Source organism: Ursus maritimus, unplaced genomic scaffold (genome assembly GCF_017311325.1).
Source record: "Ursus maritimus isolate PB19 unplaced genomic scaffold, ASM1731132v1 scaffold_13, whole genome shotgun sequence".
In the NCBI taxonomy this organism is placed as follows: Eukaryota; Metazoa; Chordata; class Mammalia; order Carnivora; family Ursidae; genus Ursus; species Ursus maritimus.
The window spans coordinates 60335841-60359102 of NW_024423675.1; the positions used below are offsets into that span (position 1 = coordinate 60335841).

General features: G+C 46.3%; 1 protein-coding gene across 1 annotated transcript in view; it reads left to right on the forward strand.

Annotated features, from left to right (window-relative positions):
* The window catches only part of ARID1B (AT-rich interaction domain 1B), a 426117-nt gene that overhangs the window by 365532 nt on the left and 37323 nt on the right, over positions 1–23262 (forward strand). Inside the window, exons 9-10 of the mRNA XM_040627997.1 lie at positions 922–1249; positions 18831–18976. Of these exons, the coding sequence (XP_040483931.1) occupies positions 922–1249; positions 18831–18976 (474 nt within the window). The remainder of the gene's footprint in view (positions 1–921; positions 1250–18830; positions 18977–23262) is intronic.

A 23262-nucleotide genomic window follows, 5' to 3' on the forward strand; every position in this document is an offset into this window, starting at 1 on the left:
GTTACTATCTGCAATTATTATTATTATTGGAATGACGTTACATATGCCTTTAATTTACTTGAATCTAATCTATGTACACTCAGTCAAAATAAAAGTTGTGGAAGGAAAGCGAAGACAAAACTATTGAAATAGTTGGGGCCCGCAAAGCTGCCGTTCTCCTGAGTGTGTTCTGCAGTGTGAACAGGGGCTGGAGGTGTGGTCATGGTCCTTCACATCTTCCTCGGGCTCTCCCTGCTTCCCATGGTGTCACCGTTTCACTGCGCCGAATGTCAGGGTAGTGCTTGAAACCATATTTCGTAAGACATGGCACCAAGCACAGACTAGCTGCTTTATCTGGTGCTCAGGGAAGAAATAAACACACACACAAACAAAACGTGCTCCCAACACCAGAGAAAAATGGATTGTTTCGCCGGACTACTGTTGAGCTCCCTCACAACACCTCCTGTGGGGTTTTGGAGGATAATTTTGTCCATATGTGCATTTTGTCTTACGTGTCTTACGTGAGCCCTTTATCAGAACCGTCGAACATAGTGGTAATAGTGGTGCGGTCTCAGTGGTGTGTTCCTAAGGACTAGGGGTTGAAATCATTACTTTGGTTAAAAGGTAAGCATGTGAGCGTTGGGGGTACAGGCCACACTCAGGACTAGCATCCCTTGCCTGTTTCTAGATGGCTTTAATGATTAGCCTGAATGTCCCCTCCATCGCACAGTGGTCCCGCGTGGCTCTTTGCCTTTGGAGTGGGCCGAGAGAGCCTGTGTTGACACCGCCAGCCTCATCCGTGCCAACAGGGGAAGAGTTAATAAGGATAATGACTGCCATGCTGTGTTGACCACATTGTTGGACAAGAAGCATTTCCAGTGAATGTTCTCACCAATCAGATACTAAGTCAAAGGCTTTAATTTGTGTTTGCTTTTTGTTTAGGTAACTACTCCAGACCCCCAACATATAGCGGGGTGCCCAGTGCAAGCTACAGCGGCCCAGGGCCCGGCATGGGCATCAATGCCAACAACCAGATGCATGGACAAGGGCCAAGCCAGCCATGTGGTGCTATGCCCCTGGGACGAATGCCATCAGCTGGGATGCAGAACAGACCATTTCCTGGAACTATGAGCAGCATGACCCCCAGCTCTCCCGGCATGTCTCAGCAGGGAGGGCCAGGAATGGGGCCGCCGATGCCAACCGTGAACCGTAAGGCACAGGAGGCAGCCGCCGCAGTGATGCAGGCCGCTGCGAACTCGGCTCAGAGCAGGTATGCCGTCGGGGCAGGCGGTCTGCGTGCGCGCCGGCGAGCGCCCGCCGCGCACAGAGCTGCGCCGTCAGCTGGGCCACCCGGGGTGGGGAGCAGTGCGGTGTCATTCAGCTTGGCCGCTCCTTAGGTGTTAACACACGCTGTCCCGCAAAGTACAGAGAAGTACATGGCAGACCACGTCTGCAAGACGTGGAGGAAGGAACCTGAGTGCTGGGCGAATCTGTTGTGGGCACTTATGCGGAGTGACTGGGGCCAGACACTGTAACCCGCGCCCCAGGGCGGTGGCATATCTGGGGGGTTCCGGGTAGAGGAACAAGGTTCAGGCAGGAAAGTCTAAAGCCGAAAAAGTAGGCTTTTAAAATCCAAACCACTGAAAAAGAACCACCTTCCTTTTTCTTTTTTTACCCCCACCATAAAAATCTTTATAAAATAGAAACTTTATGCACATATTTGTTAAGTGTGTGTTTGTCTAAATGTTTCTGTGAGATTTAGAGATTTCCTGTTCCTACGTTATATTTTATTTTTCTGGACATCCCTATTTGTCCAAACCGAAATGTGGTTAATAAAGCAAAGATAATATTTCATAAAGTTTAAGTTGATAGAGCGAGGCTTTAGCCTCAGTCACTTTCTTGTTTTTCATCTTGATTTTTTTAAATTCTTGAAGTAAATATTTAACCTGCATAAAAATAACATAATTAAAAATTTGAGACAAGTGAATAGTTTTAAGAGAAGCATTTATAAATATGTTTTAAATTATGTTTAACATATGTTAAAATATGTTTTAAAGCAAAGCACATTGAAAGCTATGTATGAAGATATGGTGTCTTCAGAAGAAAAGAGAAGAATCTAATTTTTGTTAAAGGGAAAGAAAAATGTACGTGTGTGTGTGTGTTTAAATGTGTCCCTTTGTTACTTTTCCTCTGAAGCTGCTATTTGGGGAATGTTAGGGACCCCTTCAGTCTCACGTTTGCTCCAAATAATAATAAATTTCCCTTGAGGAATCAAAATGAAAGTTAGTCATTCTCTCTCTCTTTCTCTCTCATCCACATTACAGAGACTTAAAATCTCCTGAACCCCAGCACTGTACTAAACCGAACCTACACAGGCCTTAGGGAATGTTTTAATAAACCTGTCCACAGAGACTGGCTTGCCTGGTCCAGTCGAAGTTGAGTTAGGTTTAACCGAATTGTCCATTGTTGCGGCTCTGAAAGCACCAGCTCTTCTCAGGTAGAAAGTGCCCGACGGCCCTGGACGGGAGGCCTCGGAGAGCGGCCCGGAGGGAGATAACCGTAGAGACCAAGGCATAACCGTTCCATGAGAGAGGCTGGCTCTGCTCCCTTTCTGAATCAGCCGCTGTGGCGTTTTATATAAGTGTGTGCGGAGCGGCACGTCCTGCATTGTCACTGTCTGCTTCTGATCAGCAGGTCATTGCAGAGCCTTGCCTTCACATCCTGCCCACTGCCGCTCTCCGAGCCTTTTAACTGCGGGCTGGGTATATCTCGGCTTGGACCGAAGTCAGAGGGGCACTGCCAGAGCACACGGAGACTAGATCCGAGAGTCTTACTTTCCTCTCTCCTTCGCCCTGCCCTTCACCCCCCCTTTTTTCAAGGAACCATCTCCAGTCCCCCTCCCAGGCAGCTGCATGGTACAGAGTATCAGGCCACATTCTGTAGCCCTCCACACCTAGTGCGGAGAGAACCAAATGCGCAGGGGGATTCATACTTGTCTACAGAACAAACCCAAAGAAGTTGTTCTTCTGTTCTGCTTTAGGCCACCATACATTAGGTCGCCTGCTTATCCCAGCCAGTCTGGGGCTGGCGGACGCCCCATGTTTTCTTCCCAGCACCCCAACTATGGCAACTCTCAGGCTCCCATGATGCACCAGCCTGACCAGTACGGGTAGGTAGCCACATACCCTGACTTGCTGCGGGACCTGGGCATTTTTTTTTTTTAAACCGTTAATGACCGTGCCATCTGGCTGCGAAAGGAACACCCAAAACGAGAAAGCGAAAAGACCCAAGAGGAAATCCATCCCAGAGGGGGTTGTCTTTTTGTTTCTTTTTGTTTGTTTCGGGGTTTTTGTTCGTTTTGTTCTGTTTTGTTTTTCATTCTTATGAACGGTTCCGTGGTAGCGTGGTGGAGCCCTGCATGCCGTCCCCCAGATCCTGTCTCTGCATGGCTTTCGGCATGGCTTCTTTCCCTTCATGCCTGAGAGGGAAATGCAAACTTTTAGCTCCGTCAGAGTAACGAAGTCACGTCCTCTGGCGTGATTTCCCCCCTTGTTGTCCTCGTGTTGTCTGGGAACTTGTGTCGTACAGCACTGTTATCATGACTGTGTTATTGTCATTCCTGCCACCACGATGACCCGCTCCCATACACACCCCCGAATTCCAAGTGCAGCGACCCCATTTGACAGGAGACTCACTGCAGGAGACATGACTCAGGTTATTAATAGGACTTAAGAGGGGTTTCATTATATTATCACTGAGCAGACGTCTATGCCACAGATTTCTATTATTCCGTTCTCCCAAGGAGTTTTAGAACATTGAAGTCACCAGAAAAATTCAACCAAATCATCCAACACAGAATTTGCTTTCTAAACGTGGTGTTGCCATATTATTAATTTCAACACAGGAATTACATACAGCAACAAAAAGTGTCTTTCTTCTTTCCTACTACAAAGCTATATGATAGCAGGCTGTCACCATTTTTAGGTTAGTAAATGCTCTTTACAGTATATTATTATTGAGCGACTTTTTTAGCGAAAATATTGATATTGTTTTGCATATCGTAACGATAAGATTGTCCCACATCGATTGAATCCTGGTCAGTAGTTGCAGTAGAAACACACCACAGTTTTGGTTAAGATGAAACAGGGAACAGTCAATAGGCTTTGTTGAAAGACTAAACATATAGAACTATGCTTTTATGACTTGTTATGAATACATAACACAGAGAGCCTTCCAATAGTTTTATATTCAGGATACATTTATTTAGACAGCAAGAGCAAATGATAATTTTGCAATCGAGAGTTCTAAATCCTGTAAACATGGTCCAAAATGTGGGCCAACAAATATAGAATTCTGTAAACATAATCCTAAAAATGAAATAACAGATGTAGAATTAGGTAAACATATTGCTTTTGGAAAATTGTCTTTTCCTCTTTTTTCCTTTCTTGTGGTACCTTCAAGGTCACTCCGTGAGTCAGTAGGAAAATAACAGAGGGGGAGAAAAGCATTTATCATCAGCTGCTAATCCATAGGATCTGTCCTTTACCAACTCTGGAGTCCTATTTAGACCCACAAAGCTAGTTGGGCTGTGCCTTGCCAAGCCACATTAAGCAGCTGTGTAAAATGAATTTAAATGGCATGCATCAGAGTAAAATCTCTTCCACTGGGGCAGAAAATCAATGTTAGCTAACCAGCACGGGAAGATCAAATCCGCGTTTCAGCCAGCAGCATCCACATAGCTTCCTTAGAACACAACACCTCCTCGTTAATGACAAATAAGGGCAAGAAAGATGTCGGAGTTATTCTTCGTAAATCTTGTAAAGCACACTTGACAAAGGCTCATCTTTGCAGCTCCTTCCCTGTGAGTTCTGAATTTGCCTTTTTGTGTCTACAGCATTCTTTCTAAAAAGAAAGAAAAGAACGTTTTATTTCTATTTTTAATCTTCCTTTGCCCTCTGCAGTCCACATAACCTGTTGTGCCTTTTTTTTCTTTTTTTTTTTTTTTTTAAGAAAAAGCAGAAGCTTGAGTGTGAGAAAACATGTGTGGTACATGTTTTAGTGCCCTGGGGTAAGAGGTTTGATTTTCAACATGCTTTTGCTTTACCTAACATGTCCTTGCAGCAAACTCGTGTTTTTGCTTTTGTTTTTGTTTTCTTGCCCCATCAAGAGCCGTGTTGGGTGGAAGGCGGGTTGGCAGCTTGAAAAACCCATTCGCTGGATGTCGGTTTGTCTTGTGGGGAAGATGTGGCCCAGCCTTGCAGAAGCACAGTCTTCGCAGAGTTTGTTAAAATGCCTTCTTTCTCAAGTCAGAGTCCCACAGGGCCCAGAGCCTCTGAAAGAGCCTGAGCAAGACAAATTAATGACAGAGATAGTGAGTGCGTGTGTGAGCGTGCGTGTGTATGCAATTAGACAGGAGCCAAGAGCTCGCTGTGGAACGTGACAGATTATGGCAGGTCTGCTGCAGGCTTGCGCAGCTCATCGCACGAAGACGGTACAGAAAGCACACGGGTTTGACTGGTTGGAAGCCATTTCACTAATTCCCTTATTAAGGGCGGCTCGACCAGGGGGAAACCCACCTGCTGCACCGAAGAGGCTAAGGAACGTAGGGGGGGGGGGGGGTTCTTACCTTTTAAATAAAGGAATTCCTTGTTTTGATTATCAGAGGACTTACAGTAGAATACGGTGAGTCTTACGTGCCAGTACTAAATTAGCTCAGCAGTAAAAGCTAATCATTTGGAATCAACAATTTATACAGAGTGTCCAGGACCCCCCCCCCACCATATACATTGATACACTTTTTACTTAGAAAATTCATTGCTGTGTTTGGTTTTATTTTATTTTTTAAAAGATTTTATTTATTTGAGAGAGTGAGCATGAGCGGGGCAAGGAGCGGAGGGAGAGGGAGAAGCAGGCCACCCGCTGAGCGGGGAGCCTGACTCAGGGGCTGCATCCCAGGACCCTGGGATCACAATCTGAGCTGAAGGCAGACTGGCTGAGCCCCCCAGGCGCCCCTGCTATGTGTAGTTTTAAAGCATTTCTGGTTAAGGTGGTGCTCCTTTGAAGTACTGAGAAACAGAGAGGCGGAAACACTGGGTGATCTTACGAAAAGCCTGGTTCAGGGACGGCAGGTAGCTGTCACCCTCAGGCCAGGGCTGATGGCCATCTCCAGCACCATGTTGGACGGAGCTGAGACCTGGTGTGCAGAGGAGAGCCAAAACTGGCCAGAAGTTTGCGAGGGCCTTTGGCCTACTGCTCCCTAAAGAACCCCTGCCCTGAATCTCAGGCCACACACACACATCAAACAAAATTTCCCTCAGCTGCCGACTGTGTTTTGCATCCATCCGTCCGTCCATCCTGGGCGGCACCTGGAAGTGTCCAGAACTGACATCTCTGCCGGCTACAGCTAGTTTGTGGACTTGAATGTATCAGAGCTTCCCAGGTGTTTGTCTTGGAAACGAGAGCCCTGAGGATGAAGCACGACTTCAGTGAACTTACACAAGGCCCGCCGAGCCCTCGATCTTTAGGCCGGGGTATGCTTGGTTCCCTGAAGTCTGCTGCCCCAGCGCCCCGGACATCAGCTTGAATCAAGTCTTCAGTGACTTGATGGCTTAAGTCTGAGTCCTGGCACAGATTGTTATGACCTTTCCTCGGAATGAAAATGTTTCAGGGGCGCCTGGGTGGTGCCGTCCGTTGAGCATCCGACTCTTGGTTTCGGCTTCAGTCGTGATCTTAGGGTCCTGAGATCGAGCCCCACATCAGGCTCTGCGCTCAGCGTGGAGTCTGCTTGGAATTCTCTCCCTCTGCCTCTCCTACTCATGCCCTCTCTCTCTCTCTCTTTCTCAAATAAAATTTCTTAAAAAAGAAAGGAAGGAAGTGTTCCGTTCTACATTCCAAGAGGATGTAGTTTCCGTGACAGAATAGTAGCGTCTCAGGCTAGAGGGACTGTAGTTGTCATCCAGCCTCTGTCCCTTGATTTCCTGGTGGAGGAGGGGAGTATCTCTGAGTCACCTGCTCAGGAGCCTTCCGCGGAGAGAGCCGGCTCTGCGTCCTGCACCTGCCACGCTTCCTTCACTGCGTGCTGTCTCTCTGGATTTTCCCTTTAAAAGAAAAAGGCTTGATGTTAGTTCTCCCTCACGTCCGAAGGCAGTTGTCCTGTTAGAGACCAGCTGTTATGTTAGTCCGTGTCTGGGCGGAGACGCTACTTCTCAGCTAAGTCTGGGCTTCCGTCCCGGCCCCACCCTGTGATGCTCCTGCTGGGAAACACGGGCTTGGCTCATCCCCGCACACACTCCACGCGCAGCATGAGCTGTCGATTCTAGAACCACACGCCTTGTGACAAAGTACAGTTTGCTCGAGGGCACATGGGTGGGTTTGAATCTCTGCCCTCCGGAATGGCTTTAGCGTCCGGCATCGTCGTGACTGGAGCGTAGCTGTTCGAGGAAGGGTTCTGAGTCGTCACTTTTACCCCCACGTGTACACAGCCACGATGCTGGTACAGCCCACGTCTGTCGTCCTTTTGCTGTCCCCGAAAGACTCCCCTGTGGACTGACTGAACGTCAGGAAGAGGAAAACTCTCCGGCTTCTTAGTTTTAAGGGAAAAAAAAGGAGTCAGTTTGGAAAGTCAGATTACTCTTGCCTGGAAGGGAACTTTTATACTGAATATCACAACCATGGATCTGGAGACCTACATTTTAATACTTATATCAGACCAGAAACTAGGATAACCAAAATCAGTTTTGTTACAATAATTTTGTTTTTAGGGGGCACCTGGGTGGCTCAGTCGGTTGACCGTCCAACTCTTGGTTTCGGCTCAGGTTGTGATCTCGGGGTCATGGGATCGAGCCCTGCGTTGGACTCCATGCTCAGTGTGGAGTCTGGTTGGGTTCTCTCTCTCCTGTGCCCCTCCCCCACTCATGTGCTCTTTCTTGCACACTCTCTCTCTCTCTAAAATATATAAATCTTTTAAAAAATATTTTTGTTTTCAGTAAAACAGGAGATTGGGAATTCTAACATTTTTTAACCTTTGCCACTCATTAAATTCCATGAAGTCATCGTAGTCATAGGTCGCTTGATCAGTGGTCTTCCCCTGCTTGGAGGTAGCTGGCTCTGCGTACGAGCGACTGGATTAGCCTCCTCTTGGATATACAGAGCTGCTTATATCCGTATCTCATGGGCACCCCACATACACACATGTCTTCCAGCAACTGTTCTTCAGGGAGGTGTATTTATAATTCATCTCCCCTGTTGCTATTTGCCAGCAAGGCACTTCTGTATTATTTTCCTTGAAGCCAGTATGACGCAATTCTGCTGATGGGCTGGGAGCCACTGATGTGGAAATACGTTAATGGAAATAGTGCATTAAAATGTCAAAGAGAAGGGGCAAAAAACTTCTAAATGTGTCAAGACCCAGTTATGTGGGATCTGTGGGCCTGAAGGACTGTGTGATTTGTATTAACAAAGAATTAAGCCCTTTAGATTTTGGACAATTAAGTCTTAAAATAATAGCTATGATTGGAGAAGTCACATTATTGAAAGACAAAAGATTTCAAAGGCTTAAGTAGAGTTTTTATTTCTGCAATTAAATATAAGCCTTTGCATTATCATCTGAATACTGTGCTTGATTTTTAGCCCCTTTTCCCTTCAGAATTTAGAATTGAGTATTCTGTTAGTATTTTAAGATTACGACTTCAATCAAATCTTTCAGAGTTTCATAACTATCATGGTAACCACAAAGTGTATTTATTAGTCTTCAAATTAAAAAGTAGTAAAACAAGGGGCGCCTGGCTGGCTCAGTTAGTAGAGTGTGTGACTCTTGATCTCAGGGTCGTGAGTTCAAGCCCCACACTGGGCCTGGAGCCTACTTCAAAAAAATAAAATGTAAAATACTAATTGTTTTAAAGACTTTATTTATTTATTTATTTGAGAGAGAGCACACAGGCACACGTGAGCGGGGTGCAGAGGGAGAGGGGAAGAGAGAATCTCAAGGAAACTCTGCACTTAGTGCGGAGCCTGACGTGGGGCTCTATCCCACAAGCCTGAGATCATGACCTGAGCCAATGCTTCACCAGCTGAGCCACCCAGGTGCCCCAAATCCTAATTTTTAAAAGACTAAGAAAGATTTTTTTTTTTTTTTTAGTTTAATGAGATTCAGGGAATCCAAGTGTGAAATGTAGAGCAAACATTTCATGGGCTAGGGTCTGTGAAGTTCCCTAAACAAGTGATTATTACCTGGCGAGAGTTTTAACCATACACGCAGCTCACCCCAGCCACAGGCAGGGTGAGGCTCACAAGCCTATATTTTTTATAATCCCCTAGGGGGCCCTGGGGTTGAACACCAGCGCACATCTAAGGCTTGACCTTTGGGATTCCGACTACTAAAGAGAACTAGTGGAAACTCAGAGGGAAGCAGGTGGAAAGTATAAAGTCGGATGCCTACTTTTTTGTCCCTGATAGATGTGGGAGGAGAATACTGGACAGGAGCCTCAGTTACTGGATAGCATTCGGAGGCACTAATGGTGGTGCAAACCTGAAACCATAACTCAGGCTTTGGCAATCTCTCGACTCAGGGCCAAGTTGGTCTCCCCGAATCCCTCTGACTTTCTGTCGTCTGTCCTCTCAGACATCAGTGTCCTCCTTACGTTCTGCAATATTCCAAGTTCCCCACCGTTTCTAGACCTGCCTTCCTCATTCAGAGTATCTCCTGTCCACGCCCCAGTCTGAACCGCTCTCAGCAGGGTGCTGTCCTCAGCATCTAAGGTGACCGACCCATGGTAACAAATACACTGGATCGGGGTTCCCGTTATCCAGGTGAGCCTCACATCAGTGGAGTGTGCCCCTGTTTACTTGGCTTAGCCACTTGTCTGCACGTCTGTCCTCATGGCCCTACTGGCATCTCTGCCCCACAGACCACGCAGCCTCACCAGACCAGCTTGAATGGTCCCACCTAGAATCGGCTTTCTAGTCCACCCATCCCCAGAGGAAATCAGCACCACAGTGCAGGCAACCCGAGCTCTCCGGTTAAGAAAGGGCAGGACTGTTGAAGTCACGTGTATCTCGGAGCAGCACTGGCCTCGTCGCCAACCTGCAGAACTTTCAGGCTGACAGCCAGGAGTGCCCCGTCCTGCTCCGTCTGAAATCGCATCACCTCAGCCATGTTTGGGGCTGAAGGCACCAGGAACGGTTTAAAAGCGGTGAATAGAATATGATCTGTGTCTTAGTCTGTGCCATTCTGGGGTTTGGGAAGCATCCCGGTGAAGATGTAAAGATAATGGGCGAGGGGCTCACAGGACCTGTGGGAGCAGCTCCCAAAGGCTCCTGTTTATCTTGACCTTCATTCTTAGTTTTCAATTCCACTTCCGTGAATAGATTTAAAGAGTGAACCAAACAAAAAACCCACAGCTGCAGAACCATAAGGTTTTGTCCATTGCTTTGAAAGTTAACTCTTTCTGGATGGCCTTTGACTATTAGATACCAGGTAAGAGTGACTGGTGAGGGTGTCATGAACTAGACGTTTGCTCCGCATTCAGGCTTTTCCTGCAGCATATTTTACCCTAATTTTGAACAGTGTTGCTTCAACAAACGAAGTAACTTTGTGGCCCAAGGCTGCCTTTAGCTCAGGAAATCTGTAAGAATTTTAGGACGATTTTGTTGTAGGTTAGAAATGACTATAGTGATATATTTCTGGCACTACAGCCCTGACAGGTGCATTCTCTGTTAGAGGGTTTTACAAAATACGGCTCTGGCAAGTTTAGGGGATGGAGATGTCAAGACCCAGATTCTTTCTCTTTTTCAGGCAATAGACTGGCCTGTTTAGGTACAAGAAGTCAGTGCGTATGAGATCTGTGCATGCCTCATGACCTCATTCCTGAGGTATCAGTCAGGTTAGTTCTTGGGTAGGTGCCGCTGAGCTCCTCAGTATTTGTCAAGCTGATGTGCAGCTGTGTCTGGGGTGCTGGCACCTCAAAGGAGACCTTTCCCCCGTCACTCTCTCCAATACCTTGGACCCAGGAAGGGGATGTCCTGGTGTAAAGGGTGGGTACTCCCATCACTGAAAAGGAATAGCCCTCCTTGTAAGTTACTCGAGATCTTTTCCTAATGGTATCATGATCACAAAATAAACTTTTTTTAAGTTAAGATCTCTGACATAACACAGAGAAGAGCACTGTTTTCTTTCTGTGGGTGACCTCGATGGCAACTCGTTTTTCTTTCACGACGTACAACCAGACCGGGGAGCTATGCGATTTGCATCTTATCAGAATCCAGTGGGAAGCTACATGTACCAGAGCCCACAAAGTTCTGGGGTCCACCTCTTGCAGGGAAGAGACCGGTTTGGGGACCCACGCCTGCCCCCTGTGGCTTTGGTCCCCACCCTGAGCCTGAGGTAGCCTGTGTGCTGGGAGTCAACCAGGAAACGCTAACATCAGAATCTCTGAAGGAAGGGAGACTTGCAGTTCTTTTTTGTCTGATTGCCAGTAAACGGTTCTTAATAACAGAACAATGGACTTCACAAACCAAAATCACCTTGGAGATGAAGAGAACATTCTTAGTTATCAATTACCAGACTTCAGACAGCCAAACGCTTTGCATTTCCTTCACACCCTGACAAGGGGGTCTCTCGCTTCAAAACCCTCGAGCTCTGTTTGTTCTCCTTGTTTCTTTGAGAAAGAAAGTGAAGATCAGTCAGCTGCTTTGGGAACAGCTGAAACGGGGCACCTGCATTGAGGCAAAAAAGAAGGACTTACTCTTGAAACTGCACAACAGGTGCATTTTAGCGGTGATGCCAGGAGCAGAGCTGGTAACAGCTGGGACCCTCCGCGAAGTCGGCATGAAGTCGTTAACAAAAAGGGAAAAAATGTTTCTGGTGTCAGAGCCTTTTAGGAACTCAAGACGGAATATGCAGAATTCCTCGGTGCGTGGTAGAAACTGCTTCATCCAGATGCAGGGGGAAAGCACAGCTCTTTGAAGAAAGGCGAAGCCAACCAGGAGAAATGCTCTAGCGGCCGTGGGGCCCCGTGAGCAGTGTGATATGGGCCGTGGCGAAGACACGCTAGGGAGAACTCCTCTGCAGTTTTCCGCTAACTATATATCCACCAAAAAGACCACTCTCAAGACCAACGAACAAAGTTACCACGGCCCCTCTATCGAAAGGGTCTTTTTCATAGAGCTCTTGAAAAATAACATTCGTTTTTGCCCATTCTCAAAGGAAAAAATAAAACTTAAATGTATCAATTACCAGAGGGTTTGGGAAGTTATTAACTCATACTGGAAAGTGATTAGCTTTCTCTAGCTCTAGCACAAAGCTCTAGCTTTGTGGCTGAGGCTATACACATGTCAGCCTTTAGGGGAACAGGCTGCCCCGGAAGGGATCGCATTCACAACGAGGGAAGAGCTTAACCCAAAAACTCAAGAAGGGTTGTAAGAGCACAGGAAACAAAGATGAGTTCTAGAACTCTCCCTCTGCTTCCCAGACTTGAGCCTCCAACTGCCCACATGACATGGCCTCTCAGTGCCTGCCCCCTTCCCCATCTCTCATACAAGCCAAACACCTAGGAGACACCTCAGTGCCCCCTTCCTTTCTGCACAGTGTCTGATTCATCACCACGTCGTGTCACGTTTGCTTCTGAGACGCCACTTGGCTCTGTGTCACTGCCCACCTGGCTCCAAGCCACTGACCTCTCTTGGTCTGTTGGAGTAACGACATACTGCCGGCCCTACATCCGGTCCTGCCTCCAGCATGTCTTCCCGTCCACAGGCAGGAGACAGATGCCTTTGAAGCACATCTTTTTATGCCATTGCTCCTGTTTAACAAGCCCTAGTCTCTTTCTGTTTCTCCCAGCATACAGCCAAAACCCCGTAGAACCACAGGCCGGGGGGCCACAGCCCTTCCCTCCCTCTCCGCGCTCACACCCTACCTGTTTCCGGACACCCATCTCCTCCTCACCTGATCGAATCCCTCTGACCGGAGGTGAGATCTGAGGGGGGGGGGGCATCCCTTCCCCCAGGGCACTTTCCCTGACCTCCCTTATACCAGGGCCCCCAGTACACGCCCCTCTGTGTCACCCCCAAAGCGTGGTTGCAGGTGGACACCCTTCGCTCTAGTAATTTGACTTTTGTTTTTCTGCCTGGCCCTCCTGTTGGGCCCCTTCCCCTCCCTCCCCTCTCACTAATCTATCTTAAAACACTCATCTTGAACAAATGACTATAACTATCAATAAATAGATGTTTCTGATTAATGTTCGTTATTTCTAGCATGTCTCCCAGAGCGAAGGGGGTACAGTTGTGTTTTTTAACAATAACACATGGCTCTGTGTTTTCACAGGAATCTACTGTTTTTAAATCATTGGCACTTCTATTTGTCGTCTTTGGTTTAAAAATACAAATGCCACTTTACCTTCCCAGGACTGAGTCCTAGCCAGAGCAGCTGGCTTGTCGGAACGATGGCATTATTTTGCCACCAGAATTGCTCGTGCACGTGTTGTCCCAGGCGTGCCGACGGACTGGCCACACCAGAAATGGGCTGGGGCTTGGCCGGCTTGCCTTTCTGTCTTGAGTGTGTTGTTTTGGGGACACAGGTAGTGTTTTTCCCTCTTCGGACACTAGATTTAAAATAATTTGGACTGACTCTGTCCTCCTTGCTTGAGACACAGGGGAGATCCTGTGTCAGATTGAGAGTGTTCTACCAGTTCTGTGTTCTGGACATAGACGTGAAAACACTTTCTGTTTCTGAAACATTGAAAATAGGGCATCCTGTGTTATGTTATGCATACAGTTGGAGCGCTCTAAAAATAAATTCTGCTGGAATTGGGCTTTGCAAAGATTCATGTTCCTGGTTCTGATGACTGTTGGGTTTTAGTGAAAACATGCCCCAAATTTTAGCGTTAGCCTAATTAATTTTGTCAGCAAGCAATCTTTGCTGGCTGCATAACTCCAGCGACATCTACAGTGACAGTCCATACAGAGAAAGATCTGTGCGCTTGGCAGTCATACAGTTTTCCAGTGAAGCAGGTCTTGCTTTATGTTCCTGGTGAGCGTAACTCAAGAATGATGTTTTTAGTGGATATGCTGGAATTCTTGGTGCAGTTTCTCTCCACGTGGCTTGCCCCCGGGACTTTCTATGACGTGGTTCCACTCCTGGGGCGTCTGGCTCCAGAGCATTTCTTCTGTCTGTCCCGACCCTTCTTGAAAGAGCTGCATCAGAAATCCACTCACATTCAAGTTACACATTTCACACTTCCCCGTCTGTCACTGTTGAGAAAAAATAGTGGTGATTGCTAAAACAATATGGCTTAAATATTCCTGTAAAGCACCAAAATCATACACAGATCTTACTTTAAATTTTATTTGTAGTTGACTTTAAAACAAGGTATTTAGAAATGTGCGGTTACTGTTTATAGCGTTTCATACCGGTATGTTTAACCGCTGAGTTCAAGCTGTAGTTGGAAGCTGGATTCCCCTTTCTGCCGTCACCATGAACCATTGGCAATGGTCACTTGAAAACTGGCGTTTGCTTCTGGGTTTTTCCCCCCAAAGCCAGCTCTTTGTTGGCAGATGAATGTGTCATGTTCGAGAAATCTCCAAAGTGAATAAAAGGAAAATCTATTTTTAAAAAAAAATTGTGTGTGTGTGTGTAGACTGAGAAGCAGGAGTGAGAAGTGCTTTAGGGAAATACGTCTACAAGCTCCACTTCTGAATTATTCTCATTATAATAACCTGGTTTTTGTCATTGAGTGACAGATCTCAAGCACTTACATCTAGTCCCAACCAAAGACCGATTTCAAAAAAGTTCCTCTAGTTATTCTGCAGGTCCACATGTTCAGACGACACCCCCTCCCCACGTCATACTTGGACTGTGAAAAGATAGGGGCCAGTGCTGTGCTCGGAAGGCCTGGGCGAGCACAGGGCCACTCGGGCCACACGCTGTGATTTGTGCGCGCGCGCCGCCTCCCGCGTCGTGCAGCCCAGAAGCTACGCGAGCAGCACTGCACCACGAAACGTTACTTCTAAATGGGTATCAAGTCCCCCCGAGACAGTATTGGGCCGTTGCGGGTTAGGAATCTGGCATCAGCACAGCCGTCGTTTGTCAGGAAAACTGTCTGAGCCCGTAGACCCTTAACAGATAGCCCAGGAGTTCACATGTGCCAAGGTCAAGGAAGGGCACTCTGCTCTTCCAGGTACAGCTTACATCTTAGGGTTTTACGTGGACAGTGTTTCCCTCGTTTACGTTTGCATTTTTACCTATTTTTGTTGTGTTGCTCGTTTCTTTTTGTAAAAGAGAATGTCTGAGTGATTGACTTCTTTGCTCTCCTAATTCCATTTGGAGCATTCCGAATGTTGCTGTGGTCAGAATGGGATTTAGCAGTGGGTGAGTGCTGCCTCTGGAAAGGGCCCAACTTCTTTTGAGGTTTCTGTGGTCCGAGTCACGGTAGTCAGCCCACCCTAAGAAGCTTTTTGTCATAAGCCCCAGGAACCCTGTCCTGTTAGCCACGCGGTGGTAAGTTGGGGTGCTCGGCTTAGTCAGAGAGGCGGCCATGTTAGGTTTCCCTCCACTAAACAAAATTGTCTCAGTTTCAAACATTCAACAGAGTGCGTTGAAAGCCCTCTCTTTTTAGTATTAAGCCAATCTTGCTTGTTCAAAATTACCAGCAGTCCTGGCGGTAGTTTCCAAAGTCGTAATGAATAGGGTTTCTTCTGTGATGATGGAAGACTGGCTCTCTCCCCCATTTGGACAGGTGGCCAGGTGCTGTGCTCATGGTCGCACATGCCCTGTGTTCCTGGGAAGACTCCCGTCTTTCTCAGCTACTTCCCTCCTTGGATACCCGAGAGGCCCACAGCACCCTGGATAAACTCCTTCCTAGAAGCAGGTGTTCAGCAAGCCCAGAAAAAAGCGCCATTTGTATTTGTCAGCTTTCTACAACTACAGGTGAATACAGTAGACAGAGAGGAAGGTATACAGTGGGCTCCATCTGCCATTATACTTGTCTTGTCAAGTGCTAGCAATATTAGGGGGCCCGTGGAGAAAGAAATATAGGACACTGGACTGGAAGCAGGCCTGAGGCGTTCTGTTTCTGCCACTTACTAGCTGTGTGTCTTTAAGCAACTTCTTCAATCTCTCTGATCCTTATTTTCTTTCTCTATATATGAGGATAATTCCACCTACCTTTCTCCAGGAATTTAAAAAATTAAATGTCTAAAAATTGTGCCAGGAACATTTATAAGGACCTCAGGAATCCTGACAGTTGCTTTTGTTATCAGTCCCTCCATATTCACATGCAGAAACAGGCCCAGAGACCCAAGGAGATTTGCTCCCAGACCCCAGTGACAGTGGAAAGTGTGACTAGTGACAGAGTCAAGACCCCGGGCATTTTAACCAGACTTGTAAAACTATAGGCATGATTTAACCAAAGACCACTGTAGCCAGCAGCTGACATCCAACACACATCTCCACATCTTTAATTTCTTGTTATTTTAACAGTACTTCTTAACGTCTACCGCGTACCTTCGTTATCTTATGATGATTGCCGATGGACAGTGCAGACCTGGGGGAGAAATCGTAGATTGGGGTTACAAGGAGCCTGCCTGGTGGGTTTCATATTCCGGTTCTCTTTTCCACCTGAGTTATAAACCAGCATGTTCAAGGAACCATTTGTTCCGTGCACCTGCTAGTCACACGACATGTGAAACTGAATTTGGTGGAAGCTCGAAGAGGTGGCCGTCTTTCCTGAGGCCTGTTTACGATGGTAAAAATGTCTGTCAGCTCATTTAGCAAGTGTCACTGTAGTAGCTGAACATGCTTATTAGGTTCTCCTCTCGGGAGGCACGCACACCGGCAAGAGCCAAGACGTGCACGTAAATTGTTAGAATACACGAAAGAAAGTGCAGAGGGCTCTGATGGGTGGAGTGTGAGGCAGGCCGCACTTCCGGGTCGGGGCGTGAGGACGGCCTTCGCAGAGGACGGGGCCTTGAAGGACGGGTCACTGCTGGCGGAGCCTTGAAACCTGTCTTCAGAGAGCCCAGCCTGTCCGCAAGCTCAGGATGCTCCTCAGGTGGTTTAGCTGCCGAGGAATCGAGAGAGCGGCCCCAGCGGGCGCCACGTGTTTTCTTTTGAAACAGGTACATAAATGCGAGATTGTCTTTTGTTTGAATGAGAACACATCAGACGGGAACCTAAGATACTCGAGTTAAGGCCAACCACCTCCATGCTGCTGTTAAGACCCTAACCGTATAGGAATGTGTTTCTAGCTGCCGGGCAATGTCTTTAGAAGTGTTTGACGACCTAGAGGTTAATCAGAAGCCCTCGGATGCTCTCAGATCCATCCTTAATGAACTGCAGTGGGTATGATAATACTGAGTCAGCAGCCTGTAGTTACCCGAAGTGGCTCTTCAGCGAGCTCAGAATTCAAGGCCAAAGTAACATTCCTTTCTCCCAGAGCCACACTCACACCATTAGTCTTTCAGCCTTCTAGAATGTTCTTTCTAAGCCATCATCAAGTGTTCATCTGGACAGAATTTCTCTGAATGGTTGATGTCATATTTAAAAGAAAAAAAAAAAACCCACTCAAACCCTTGATACTTTGAATTTTCAAGCGGACCGTGTTTGAACTTTTTCCACCAGCCAGGAAGTTGAATCCATTGCAAATTGCCACACAAAAAGAATAGTATATTGGTTTTTCTTAAAATGACTTATGTTAATCTTCTAAAGAATCTCTTTAAAAATATTTTACTGTTATGCATAAAAAGGTCATCAAATGACAGCTTAATGGAGGAGGGGTGGGGGGCTTGTAATCATAATTCATTTAGAACAAATAAGCCAGTGTGGACTTTTACCGTTCCTGTTAATTTTACTCCTCAGAGTTTGGAAAGTTTTCTCAAGGTACACTATTTACATAAAAGATGCTTGATTACGACAGTGGAGGCTTTCCCAGATTTTCCCACATTGCCATCATTTTTCTACCTTGCAATTCTCCCTTGAGAATTAAAGCACCGTGCAGTTTAAACCTACCCCTTCCCCGGTCTCATTTCCAGCAATTAGAGAAATGCCTTTGTGCCACAGGTGTCCCCTTCAAATTAATACCCTCTTCCCTTGCAAGAGTGAGAAGTTTGTCTTTCACAGAGCATACACACAAAACTAGCAAAACAAAGTCACCAAAAATTTAAGTTCATGAGTCTGCATCACAGTTGGGGAGGGGTGACCCCGGGGCCTTTTAGGGACACTGTCAGCCAGTCTAAGCTCCCTTCCTTCCTGTCCCAGGAAAGCCTGCAAAAAGAAGTGGAAGTCTGGGCTTTACTGTGTAATGTTAATATGGGGATACTGGTGTGTTTTTAATAGCTAATTTCAGAATGCTAAATAACAGGATTGAAGGGTTTTAGAAATGCTTTCTCTCAAATTCTATCAGAACATTTAGGTCAAAGAAAAAGTTTTTAAATAACATTGTCACACTGCCCATTTGATTTTCATTCCTTCGGTTTTTGATACAAGGACACTAAGTAATGCTGATAGAGTCAGAAATTAGAAATTAATTTCGCTTGCTTTTGTAATTCCTGTTCTTATTTCAAGTTCCCCCTTTCTTGCTTATATTCCTCTATATAAATCATAATCTGGAACACTTGACATGATTCAGAATGTCTAATGTATTTGTGGAATTTATATTATTTGGAATTTTAGCACAGTGTATTAAATAATTACTTAGCAATAGTTCAGCCTCTCTTTCCGGGAAATAAGTTATTTTAAGTGAACATGAAAAACAGTGGCCCCCGCCCCCTGCATAGATGCATTATGAGAAGTGGCTCCCCCGGTAACGTGCTGCCAGTGTGCGTGGCCACTATATGTATGCATGTGCTTTCTCTTCCTACAGGCAAGGCAGTTTTCCGGGCATGAATCAGAGTGGACTTATGGCTTCCAGCTCTCCCTACAGCCAGCCCGTGAACAACAGCTCTGGGCTGATGAACACCCAGGCACCCCCCTACAGCATGACGCCCAATATGGTGAACAGCTCAGCAGGTAACCATGGCCGCTCTGTGCTCAGAGAGCCACCCTCCCCCGCCCCTCTTCTCCCCTTAGGCCTGCACCGGTGAACAACCCAAGCAGTGGGATCATTGGGTGAAGAGGGGGAAAACTCCACTTCTCTGCTGCCTGGAAACTTGCTCAATCTATGTAACGATTTCAGGATGTGAGGATCACATTATATTTTGTGTAAATGATTTGTATGCCCTCTGTGTTTTTGTGACGCGTGACCACATTGCAGATGACTCTGGGGAGTGCCAGCTAGACTATGTACACTGAGTTCTCTGGCTCTGTGGGCGTCAGTCGGTCCTGGGAAGATCCCGTGACCAAACTGATGCTCCATTCGATCGTGGTGGAGATGAGCTTCAAGTTCATCTTTCAGAGGAAGTGATTGAAGGGCAGAACAAGGGGGCTTGAAGTACTTTCTCACCTTGAAATGTATACTTGGAAATAGTTGTTCATAAGTGCTGTTTGCAGGTTGTCTCCAGTGAGTTCTATATTATTTTTTTTTAATGAACTGTTTTAAATTTTCCGTGATGTTTAACGTTTTCAGCCCACTTGGTGACATCAACAGCTGCATTCTTACCGAATCCCATCTTATCAGTGCAGTAAGAGTATCAGTTTGTGGAAATACCAAAAATGTCTACACCTGTGCAAAGAGCCTGTGTTCTCAGATTCCTTAGACCCTGAACCACATTCTCAAGCCGCGCACGACCCAGAGGTTGAGGAGTGCTGCTCTTTACATGAGAAAGGGCTGAGGGTCACAAGTGACCTGCTACTTTGCAGCCCCTGTTGGGGTGGTAGGCACTGTTTTGGGTAGGATGCTCTCCTTTGGTTAACGCAGACCATTGTGCAGCCAGTTGTGTGTGTCCTGCAAGGTTTTGTGATGTGTTAGGGAAACACCGTGGACTCAGAGGCTTGGCTCTCTCTTATTACCTTTTCTCATTTCCTCTGCCTTTCGCCACCTCTCTGACCTATCCGTCTTCGACAGGCCGCCCCAGGACCTGTTGTTTCTTTGTCAGGCTGAACAGACAGCCCGAGGCTGGGCTCGCATCCTCTCTGAGCCTCTGAGTTGTTGGTTTCGAGGATCTAATTTAATAGTGCCATTCCCTGATTACGTCTCTTTAAAAGTATGTGAAAGAGGAAGAAAGAGAAACTAGTGGCGAAACGGAAGGTTTTTAAATAAACAGAATAGCCCTTCCTGATATTGGTCATTCATCCCAGAGAGGTGGGTGTTTTTACGTTGGAGATGAAAGAGGAAAGCTCTTTTAACAGTCTGGTAGCCAGAAGCTTCCGCTTCCCTTCTCCGCACTGTCCCAGGTAATAGCATATTTGGGTTATGACATTATATATTTTGTCTGGCTTGCTGAAATAAAATTACTTCAGAGCTTTGAAACGACACAATAAATTTTCAGCTACTATTAGCAATACTCATCTTTCCCTCTCTCCTTTGAACCCCCGAGCCATGAAAACAACCAGCCAGAGTAGATGGCACCGCGCCCTGCCTAGAGGGCGCGTGTGTTCCTGAGGAGTAACCAGTTTAATGCTTAGGGTTCACAGACAGTGTTTCTGTTTATTATTATTATTATTATTCAGATAATTCGGCTCTTAGTTATTTCATACAGAGGAAATCTGTTCAATGAAAGGCTGGTTATCCTCACAGTCTTTTGTATGGGCTTGTAGGATTTTTTTTTATTGCATTGTGTATTTTGAAACATTGAACTTTTAATCATTTAGACACTTCTCAAATTTTCCTCTCCACATTTAGGTGATTTTATTCCAGCTCTATAAAGTCGAATGCGACCTGATGGAAAGCAGTCATCTAGCTAGCACATCCAGAGAGTGTCGATGATTTAGCCCGTACCGTGTATCTGTTGATAGGCACACGTCAAGCTGCTATCCCTGTGTTACAGTCCCTGAGGAAGCAGGAATGACAGAGGAACCCAGAAAGTTACCGACTGGCTCCTGATGAGTTTTGGTGTGAAGGCGTGCTCTTGACTTTTTCTAGAGTTGGGCCAAAAAGGGCTTTGATCATCATTACATCAGTCTACTTGGTTTGGGCCCATGCAGATCAAGGACCAGTGATAAGGGCAAAGCATTATCTCTCTGTAAGGCACTTTTGGAGGAAGTGAAGATAACACCCATGATGTCCAGGGCTGGCGGTGGGATTTGCTGAACCTCCGTTAGCAGCTTATGCAACTGGCATTCCAGCATCCTCTTTGCGGAGTTCAGACAATTGTGATATAGACGGGGTGTACAGGGCCAAAAAACATCTTCCTGTGTAGTGACAAATTGTTACGGGCTTCAGTGAGCAAGCAATTATTCAAATGGAGTCAGTGTGAGTATGAATGTGACAAGTATTTCTTCATTTTAAAATGCAGGGAAAGTGGGGTGCTAAGCAGTAGGGGGGATTTTTTTCCCTCTAAAGGAGCTTTTTTCAAAAAAAATATTTGCATTGAAAGGTTAGAATTACGTCATGCAATGGACAAAATTATAAGTCCTGTATAACCGTGTTAAATACACCTTTTCATAATACTTGTGTTATTAGCTGTGTCATATACTTCTTTGTGTTTCCTTTTATCATACTCGTTAGTCGTATACTTGTCTTTGTATAAACCGTCATCTTAAAGAAGACATCTAAATCCCAGAAAATGTATCTTTCATCTGTCCTTCTCCGTTTGCCTCACTGGAGGCCACGCTGCAAAATGTAGGGCATTTCCATCCGTACACCTGCAGACAGTAAAGGAGCAGCCGTGTACTGCTGTGGTCAGGCCGTCCTCTGATACAAGAGCCCTGTCAGATTCCAGATCTTTCTGCCAGCTTCGCACTGCTCCGTCCCAAAGGCAGTACCCTATCGATGTCCTGCCAGCATGGGGCGTACCAGCTCCATTAGCCCGCACAGAGGAAGAAAGGCAGGCTCACCACCCTGGATCGATGGCTTCCTACTGTGTTCTAAAACATCGGAACCACGTGTCGCCCGGAATGCTTGTTAGAACGACAGATTTCTAGGGAGGATGGTCCAGGAATCTCTGTTCCTAACAGACTCCTCAGGTAGTTTCGTAAGTGCGTGCTTACACTTAAGCACCGGCGGTTAGAGGTATTTTGCTCAGCAGTCTCCTGACAAACCCCTGCCAGCTCGGTGTGCATTAGCTGGTACCAGATCAGTTGCTGTTTTGAAATTTAAAAAAAAAAAAAAATTGTACAAAACTATGGCTAGCATATAAATCTACCAGATGGAGAAGTGTTTTCTGTCCTGAGACTCGAGGATCCTTCTTCCCTCAGGAAGTTTTGAGTCCTCAGCACCATTGCTGGTCACTGGCTGTCTAAGTAGTTTATAACATTGTTGGGTTTTTTATTCCCTTGCTTGAAGTTAATGATTTTAGGTGAATTGCCATCCTCCCTCCCCACTCCAAAGATATAAAAGGTGCAAGAAATGATGAAGACCGTATGTCTTCAAGTAGGAAAAATGTATGCCAGGGTGATGCCAAGTCGTTGGTAGCTCTGGACTTGGTCTTGAGAGCACAGCGAGCCTGCTGGTTTTGCTCAGGTGGCGTGTTTCCTTGGGGTGCCTGTAACGGAGAGGGGGGCACGGGTGGAAATTACGGTGTGGTGCTTCTCACACTACCCCTGTGGAGGTACGTCAGCACGGAGAGGTGTCAGAAGCTTCTTTCAAGGCCCTGCTGATCTGGTCCAAGAGAAGTGTTTCTCCTGAGCTTCTCTCCTACCCTTCGTATGTGCTACGTTCACGGTGCTCTTGATATATTTGCCACATACAAAAGGAGCCACGACTATCTACAAATGTATACACATACATAGGCCCTCCTGTGTGTTCAGAAACAAGGAATGAAAGATTTTGTGGGGTGTGCTCTGCTGTTGACCGTGAAAAGAACAAACCGTGTGTGTGTTTCTGGTCCCATTTCTCCATCTTCTGGGAATGACTGTCGCCTTGTAGGGAGACTGAAGAAAGCAGAGCGAGTAAGAGTGAATGTTTGAGTTCAGTTTTGCTCACACCATATGTTCTTTATGTTCCTTTTGAATATATTAAATCCAGGGTGGAATAGCCACCTTAGGGCCTTGACCCATACTTACTTTAGGAAATCATTCTAGCTCTTAAATTTCAGTGGTAAAGCCAGAGGCTAGTGCTTGAAATGTATTTACAGTACTCACACAGCACTTTCTGCAGGCCCGAGTTCTTTACTGCCCCTTTTTATGTCTGAACTTTACATACTGGATTACTGATGTCAATAGGAGAAAGAACAGGGCCTTGATTTAACACATCCTTG